Consider the following 9,077-nt stretch of genomic DNA (forward strand, 5'->3'; position numbering starts at 1 on the left):
ATTATGTTCTTTCCTAAAAATGCAACAGGAATAATTCAACCAATGGACTTGGGAATTATCAAAACATTTAAAGTGCACTTTAATAGGCACAAATTATTTTATCTCACTAAAATTTTGGAAACAGACAAAGTTTCAGTTTATGAATCTTATAAACAATTAAATCTTAAGGACACTGTTTTTTTATAAAAATGGCTTGGGAAGACGTATGCTCGAAAACTATTGAAAATTGCTTCAAAAAACTGAAAAAAATAGATTTTGATGAACAATCTACAGATAAAAATTTAATTGATGAATTGATAATTAAAACAGATATTTATGATCCTATTCAAATTGAAGAATTCATTTCTATAGATTATTTAGAAGAAAATGCAATTAACGAAGAAAGTAATTTCGATAATGAAGATCCCGAAGAACAATCTGCAGATAAAAATTTTCCTTCAAATGAACAGACAATAGTTCATCTCACTAGAAAAGAGATTGGTGTAAAACTAAGAGAAATTGAGAAGTCACTAATCGAAATTGTCGAAAACGAAGAAAATGTGTGCCTAATTACTTCAGTTCGAAGATTCGAGGAAAAAAATCAAAATATAAAGAGACAACAAATGGAACTGGAATATTACTTTAATAAAAAAAGCCTAATTCTTTGTTAAAATAAAATTAATTTTTTCAATTACGTCAATTTTGGCTATTTTCGAATTATTAAACAGTTCTACTCACATTCAAAAATTATTGATTATATTCTGAAATTCGCCATTTCTCAAATTCGCCGCAAAAAATGGCGGAACCAAAAATGGCGAATTTGGAAGTATTCACTGTATTTAAGTATTTGCCGACCTTATCAAGCTGAATCTCGGTCCGTCAGCAAATGCTCCGTCAAAACGACCTGCCGCCCGGCGCGATCTTGTGTGGGCTCGTGGAAAGATCACCGAGCGAAGATGAGGTCCCTGGTGCATCGGGATCACGTGACTTTCGTTTGACTCTTATAGTGGTCTTGGCGGTTAAATAAATAATAATAACACTTAAAGGACAGGTTGCCTATAGGGGCCTGATTACTCATGTCACAAAATATCAGTTGGAAATTACGAACTTTTACGGATGGATCAAGATATAAATGAAAACACAAGAAAATATCCTCTGTATGACCAGACAGTTTCGACATGCTAAATGGACCGAAGATTTTATTGAAGAAATACACTCCTCGCCAAAAAAATGATTCAAAATTCATATTTAGTTTTTTTTGAAAATCTTATAAATATTTTAATTTCAAAAAACTTAGTAGATTAGTTGTAATTATTATGATCTTATTTTAAAAGGTAACCCGTTTTTAAACCAATAATAAATTAATAGTTAATCAAAACTAAGCAGATCTCACTCCAGCTCGCTGATATCCACTCTCCTTCTCTTGGAAGAAGAGTCTACTTCCAGCTGCCTCTTACTCCCCACTACCACATCTGATTCAACCATTGCATCTTCTTTAGCATTCATTGGGTCGTCTTCATTTTTGCATGCCATCTCCACATACCGGTTGGAAGCAGAAGCGTATTCTTCACCAGATACCTTCATTCCGTGCTTGTGTTCGATCATCATACTCTCGAGCGTTCTTTTCAGTACAACGGATTGGATGTATGTCCTCGTTCCTGCTTCAATAGATAGTTTCTTCATATATTTTTGAAGCATTTCGAGACAACTCCATCCCATGTCATAACCACAGGAATTATTTTTTACTTGACAGCTATACAGAAGCGAAAGCTCACTTGCCAATAGGTCATACTTGTGACACTTTTCAACCTCCACTTGCTTGAGGCGATCCTGTGAAGTAATACCCACTTCAATTAGATTTATTTCGTTTCTGACTTTGTCGTGGACAAAGATATCTGGCTTGTTATATTCTACTTTTGTTTCGGTGAGAATTGTACAATCAACCCTGATTTCAACTTTTCCCGTCGACAGTGTTGACTGAACAGAATGTCCCTTCAATCGTCTTGCTTTTTTGAGTCCATACATTCGGCACAAGTTAAGGTGGATACACTTCACAACTTCGTTGTGTCTCCGGAGATAATCACTGTTGAGCATTTTACCACACTGAGTAGCCATGTGGTCAACAGTTTTCTTGCTTTTCTTACAATGATTGCATAATGAGTCAGCGGATGCAAAGAACAAGTTTCGATCTTGCAGAAGACAATACAATGCTTCGCTTCGTGGCCCATTATTTCCATTAGATAGCCATTCTGAGGATGCAGGTAAATCAACATTAGGTTCATCCACACATTTGAAAAGCACAGAATGTAGTGCTTTAGAACTAATTTTCTTTTGTAAATATTGTATCTGACTGGACTTTAGAGACTCCATAGTAATACTCTTCTTATCAATAATTGCATATTTGGAGGATAGAAATCCTGCGATCATAGCCAAATGCCATTTATTCATTTTAATTACACGCAGAATCCCCGCCCTCCGTAAGCATATAGTTGACATATTTTCCAGACTCGTAAGGAACTGAAAGAGCATTAGTTCACTTTTGAAAGCAACTGATGAAAGCCCTCTTCCAAGAGCCTTCCGGTTTAAATACAGTCTCTCTTTATTTGCAGGTTTGAGATGTAATCTGAGCGACGTAAGCAATTGCCGTATTTGTCTGTCAATATCATCAAATTCAGAGGTTCAATATTGATTAGCCCAATATATAATTATATAGTGACAATGCATATTCATTTATAGCACGAAACAGATTCACAGAGTTGAGTTTTGTTTTCGATAGCATAGTTATCCTCTTCTTAACATTCTCAAAGATAGAGTCCATAACTCTATTCTTAAGAACATTGCTTCCACCATCTTCAAGTACACCCAAATACCGATATCCATTGATTCCGTCAATAGTCTTACAACATGATAATGATTCCAAATTAGACGCTGATTTTTCTGAATTCATCTCCAAACCAACAATTTTAAAAAATCCGTTAACAGCTTCCATCATTTTGAGTAAAGTGTCTTGTTTGAGAGCAAATATTTTTAGATCGTCAATAAATAGCAAATGATTAGTAGAATATGTTAACATATTGGGATCTTCCTGGTTAATTTCAAGTTTTGGAAACACGGAATTAAGGATCCTGCTTAGAGGATCTAATACCATAACAAATAGTAAAGGAGACAATGAGTCTCCCTGTAAAATTCCTCGGTTTAACTTCACTGATCCAATTCTTCTACCTTCCATATGCAGCTTTACTGCCCACTTCTTAACTACGCTCTTCACAAAGTTTACGATCCAAAGCGGGATTCCAGAACAATCCAAAACGTGAAACAAAAAATCATGATCAACTGAGTCATATGCTTTCTTCACATCGACCCAAGCAGAATAAAGGCCATTCCCGTACTCCTTGTTCAAACATTGGTTAATGAGAGCTTGCTCCTTGGCGCCTTGACAATACTTCCTCGTTCCAAGTTGGTTGTCTGAAATTAGGCCAAATGCCTCTTAACATTAACACATTTGGTGACAAGTTTATACAATGTCGGCATACACGTTATAGGACGTAAGTCCTTCGGGGTCTCACAATCATCTTTTTTAGGAATCAAATATGTTATTCCAGTGTAAAACCAACTTTCAGGCATGTACTCTCCATTAATTATTCGGGTTATCTCGTGACACAGAAATCCATGTAATGACTCCATCTTCTTAATGAAAAAGTTATATATCCCATCACATCCACATGCCTTCCAGTCAGGAAGATACTTAATAACATTTCCAAAAAACTCTTCCGTAAACTCTGGAAGCATATGTTCAGCACAAGTAGTTCGTTTTCCAACAACGTCATAAGATTGAGGCCTCCCATTTCTCTCGCTCCAGACTTTTTGCCAAAAAGACACATTCTTCATCATCAAATCCATACAGCGTCACTTCCTCTTTCTTTGTTAAATCTCGATAGAATCTTTTTCGATTTAATTCAAAGCACTGATTATCCTTACGAAATTGCTTCCTTGAATTATGAACTTCTATTTCTTATTGTTAATCCTAATCAGGTCTTGCAATAATATCTGAATCCTCGACAGCTCACCTTTCTTAGTTTTCTTATACCCATAGCGACAGAGACATCCATTACCTTTTGCTTTTCAGATGGAGGTAGTGTTTGATTGGAATGGGAATTAACAATTTCCAATTCTGCAGATAATTTTGAAATTTTCTTTTCAATATTTTCTACCCATGTGCTCTGTGCTTTGTCTCTCATGGTTAGAGATAAATACGCACATTGAGCAGCATATAGAATATCAGAAATGCTATTGATATCATTAGGATGATTATCTTTCGTAATATAATATATCGCCGAATTCAATCCTGTCAATATATCAGTTTTCAAATATTTATTTTGAATTTTTGGAGTTGGTTTACGTGAATCCCTTGGAATCGATTCAATATTCTTAATTTGTATATTCAACTCTTCTAGACACTTTCTAAAAGTGGAAATTTCTGAGCTCTCAAGAATTGCTTCTGATGGCAATTGCTTCCATAATTATTATCCACTCTCATTGGTTTAACCATTCCTTTGAGTTGACTGAGACTTGCACTCTTCGAGAATTTTGAATTAAACTTCTCACGGATAAGGTTCCATCCACCTCTTGGTATCCTCCCAATTCTTTGCTTCGTGGCATAAACAATCTGAGGCACCCACTCAGCTTCAGAAACACAAATAGCATCATCGATAATGGCCGAAAGGGAATGCAAGTTAGTTGGGATAGTAGGATTCCCAGCAATTGGATTGTCATGAATACTAGTCCTTGTGCTGTTATCCAGCCCCAGAGACGACACTCCTGCACTTGTTATGTTATTTTTATCCTTTTTCGCAGGAAGGCCCCTAGGATTCGATTTCCTCATATCATTAGGAACGGACATGCACAACACCACAACAACTATATTATCTTATTTTAATAAAATATTTCTAATTACATTAATTAGGAAAATTAAAAGCACAACACACAATATGTTAGTATATGTCAGTGACAAAAAAAAATGATTCATTAAAAACTTGTAATTAACATCTGGTATTTCTCCTTTTTCCATAAAAATATCCCAACAACGTTTTTTCATAGAAAAAACAAGTTTTTCAATATAATATTAGGAATATTTCCCCAAATATGAAGAAGTTCCTGCTTAATTCTTCAGCATTTTTCAAATCGATTTTACTGAGTTCCGCTTTTATATGAGCCCATAAATGCTCAATTGGATTTAGATCAGGTAACTGGGATGCCAGTCTAGTGTTTTTATATTTTCTTTATCAAAATAATTCATGATTAACTTCGCTGTATGACACGGTGCATTATCCTGTTGAAAAACAAAGTCATTAAGTCCCATTTTTGCAACTGATCTCGGTAGGCTGTTGACTAAAAGATTTAAATATTTTGCAGAATTCAATGTTCCGTCAACAAAAACTAATTCTCCGACGCCTTTAAAAGAAAAACATCCCCATATCATGATTTTCCCTATTTTTTGTTTTCAAGCCAAATCAACCTTTCCAAATTTCACTGTTGTTGAAATATTTTTGGAATTAATTGTTCACCGCTCTTCCTATATACTATTTTTCGAGTTTTGTTTGGATTGGCGTAAAAAATGCATTCATCTGAGAAAATTGTGGTTTTCCATTTTTCATCAGAAATGGCAAGAAATCTTTTCGTTATTTCTAATCTTTTTTTAGTGTGTTTTATATTCAAAAATGGCTTATTTTTTGCAATACGTCCAAATATACCATTTTCATTAAGATTTCTTATATACTGTTCTTGAGGAATTGCTTTATTGGTTAGTTTCGTCATTTCACTTGAGATCTCTTTAGATGTTTTTGTTGGATTTTCTTCCGAATACTTTATCAATTCTTTCAAATCATTTTTATCAAGTATTTTTGGCCTTCCAGATCCTGGTTTCCGATGGATTGTGCCATTCTTTTTGTATCGTTGGATAAAATTAGACACTGTGGCCTCATGTACCCCAACTTTCAAAGAAATTGCCCGAAATGTCATTTTTGTTTCATATAAAGCAATAATTTTTCCTTTTGTAAAGTCATCCATATGCTTTTTCCTAAAATAGAGATATTAAATCATATAAAAAAAGATATTTGTATAGATAATATTTTTGAATCATTTTTTTTGTCACTGACATATACTAACATATTGTGTGTCATGCTTTTAATTTTTCCAAATTAATGCAATTAACAAATATTTTATTAAAATTAAATAATAATAATTACAACTAATCTACTAAGTTTTTTGAAATTAGAATATTTATAAGATTTTCAAAGAAAAACTAAATATGAATTTTGAATCATTTTTTTTGGCGAGGAGTGTATATGACGAGTCTTCGCTTGAAACCTATCAGCAATTCGTGTCAAAACTACAAATAAATGATCCAATTCCTGAGGAAGAGTATCTTCTATACGAGTATAGAGAATGAAGAGATCCTGGACAATTTGGATGAAAATGATGATGAGGACATTGATTGTGGAGAAAAAAAGAATGAAAAAGTCGTTTTAGATCACGATGCTTTGAATGCTCTCCATACATTGAGTAAGTACTTCAAACAAAAAGATGAAACTAATTTAAATGTCTTCAATCACCTTGATGATGTTAGTAGAAACATCAAAATAAATATTAAAACTAAAATAACTGACTATATTTAAAGAAATTAATGTCTTCATTTTTCAATTAGTCTATAAAATAAAAAAAATGCATTTTATTAACAAATAAAAATATTCAAATTTGTCTCTCGAATCCGCCGTAATTTCCCAGGTCTCAAATTTGGCGGATTCGAGAGGTTTTACTGTACAAGATTCAAATATCACAAAAGTATAAATAAGTAAAAAAGGAGATTAAAAGAACAAAATCGAAAATATCACAAAAAATAAATAGATATAGTAAAAAATAAATTAAAAGGAACAAACTCGAAAATATCACAAAAGTATAAATAAGTAAAAAAGGAGATTGAAAGAATAAAATCGAAAAATATGACAAAAATGATGAGCTTTCAGATAATTAAATCATTAAAAGAAAATAATCTTGTATTATTCCTTCTGAATCCAATTAAGATAAAAAATAATGCGTAGCAAATAATTAAGAGAGAACCACAAAGTAAATCGACAGCGTGCTCACACGTGGCTTAATTTATTAGATATTAGGTTTACCATTTTAAAATTAAGATAATTAATAATAATTAATGAAAAAAACTTTATTTTTATTACAAAACAGTTTTGAATGTCAGTGATTCTCACCTTTAGTGAGAGCAAGGATTTAATAATAACCAGATTATTGAAAAAGTTAATTTTAAATCAATTAATCTTGGCTATACCAATTGGAAACTAACAAATAGTTATTAACTAACTAAATCCCGGCATCGTAAATGGAAACACAGTTTCCACGTACTATGGCCAAGGAAATCCTTTCGAAAAGCCACTTGGACTCGCGTGGGTCTCCCCGTTTATGGGAGATCATGCGGCCAAGCTTTTTTAGAAGGAAAGAGACTTTTCGCCGATGACGCCGGAAGTCTCGACGGCGATGGGAGTGAACAGATACCGTTCAGAGAGCTCCTTGTACTTTCCAATCTTCATCTTCTCGGTTTTGCGAGAGACTGAGCCAGGCTCGACAGCTGAAGAAGGAAGGTTGAGCTCCGAGAAAGTGTCTGAACACGTCGCATCCCATAACAGAGACTTGCCGAACTCAAACGGGAAAGTCGATAGGCCGTCGGGTCTTTTTCCGTCTCCCCTCGCAAGCCCGACGGGTTCGAGGATTGATGGGATCCCAGCGGCCGTGAGCCCCCTCTGAATAACGTCGTTAAGTGCTGCATGGCGTGGTGCGCGCCCTGCACTGCGACGACAGGAAAGGGGATGTAGACCAAAACGGTCAATGACAGCACCACAACGACATTTGTGTATTTCGCAGATTTCCAATCCAAGACGCAATGATAAACCAATTCGTAGGCAATCTTTGTCTAGTAGGTTACCGGTGGAAGGGACAGGGAGAGCATCCAGCCAGGCCCCACTCCCTGTGCAGCAGCCTGCGCGGAGACATGCAAGTCTGTGCTGATCGAAATTTTTGCGTAGATGTACGTCAAGAGCTTCACAAGAAATGGCATCCCATTGAGCTTGGATACACGGGTCACTGGGTCTTTTGTTGTACAATGAATCCCAAAGGTCAGAGCGGCCACGTGATCAACTGACATTTTTCGTTCAGGTAGGTTTCTGAGAACAATGTCAGTGAGGACACGGGATGATGCCTTTGACGAAGGAAAGCAGGACGCGATAGACACGGGAGAACGGAGTCCAATCCCACCGCGGCTTACAGGCGGGTGGATTGAATCCACCCAGAGGGTCAGTCGAGAGATTCTCCAAGAGATTCTCCAACCCTTTTCCGAATCTTCTTTGGACACAGAGTCAGTCGCCGCAAAAAGCCGCTGGCTTGGGTTGTCTCTTGAGCTCACTCAAATCCGCACGCACAGGTCGAATGGGACAGGATCCTCTGCGACCAGAAGTTGAACAACCTCAAGCCTAAGCTTAACCAACATCGCTTGGCTTGCTTATTGGCTGCCTCACAACCATATTCGAAGGCTGGTTGACCGCTATTCCAATGGGTTCTATTGGAACCTTATTGGACGATGATTGCCTGAGGATCGGCATATCACTGCGCCTAGGACTGAACGTATGTCGGGAACACCGGTGTCGCTGTGGATCGACCGTTGACCCCTTTGGATTGCACCCGTTATCGTGCCTAAGAAGTTTCGGACGCTTCCCTCGACATACTGCTCTGAACGACATAGTCAAGCGGACTCTGGAAACTGCCGGATTCCCTTCACAGCTGGAACCGGTCGGGCTGGCTCGGAGGATGGTAAACGTCCTGATGGTCTAACGACCTTCCCATTTGAAAATGGCAAGTCTCTCATCTGGGACGCTACTTGCACGGATACCTTCTCCGCCGGAACATCTTGACGTCAGCTTCAGAGCCGGGCTCCGCAGCCAACCTGGCCGAAACGCTAAAAATCAAAATACAGTGCATTATCTCACCGCCATATCTTTGCCCCGATTGCAGTGGAGACATCGGGAGTCCTCGGCCCC

At 36.6% G+C, this 9,077-nt stretch overlaps 1 protein-coding gene across 1 annotated transcript; it reads right to left on the minus strand.

The window, feature by feature from the left end:
* Nucleotides 1-1,368: 1,368 nt before the first annotated feature.
* Nucleotides 1,369-2,427, minus strand: LOC115227241. The gene is made up of 2 exons (XM_029798132.1): nt 1,755-2,427; nt 1,369-1,637 (listed from the first exon to the last, which is right to left on the minus strand). The coding sequence occupies exons 1-2, from the start codon at nt 2,425-2,427 to the stop codon at nt 1,369-1,371; spliced, it is 942 nt and encodes a 313-aa protein (XP_029653992.1).
* Between the last annotated feature and the right edge of the window lie 6,650 nt (nt 2,428-9,077).

This window comes from Octopus sinensis, unplaced genomic scaffold, assembly GCF_006345805.1.
Source record: "Octopus sinensis unplaced genomic scaffold, ASM634580v1 Contig02260, whole genome shotgun sequence".
Lineage (NCBI taxonomy): Eukaryota > Metazoa > Mollusca > Cephalopoda > Octopoda > Octopodidae > Octopus > Octopus sinensis.

Coding starts and splice junctions, on each gene's coding strand:
- LOC115227241 (XM_029798132.1), bottom strand. CDS start 2,427: ATGAATAAATGGCATTTGGCTATGATCGCAGGATTTCTATCCTCCAAA. Junction 1,638..1,754: donor CAAGTATGACCTATTGGCAA/GTGAGCTTTCGC, acceptor CTATTGAAGCAG/GAACGAGGACATACATCCAA.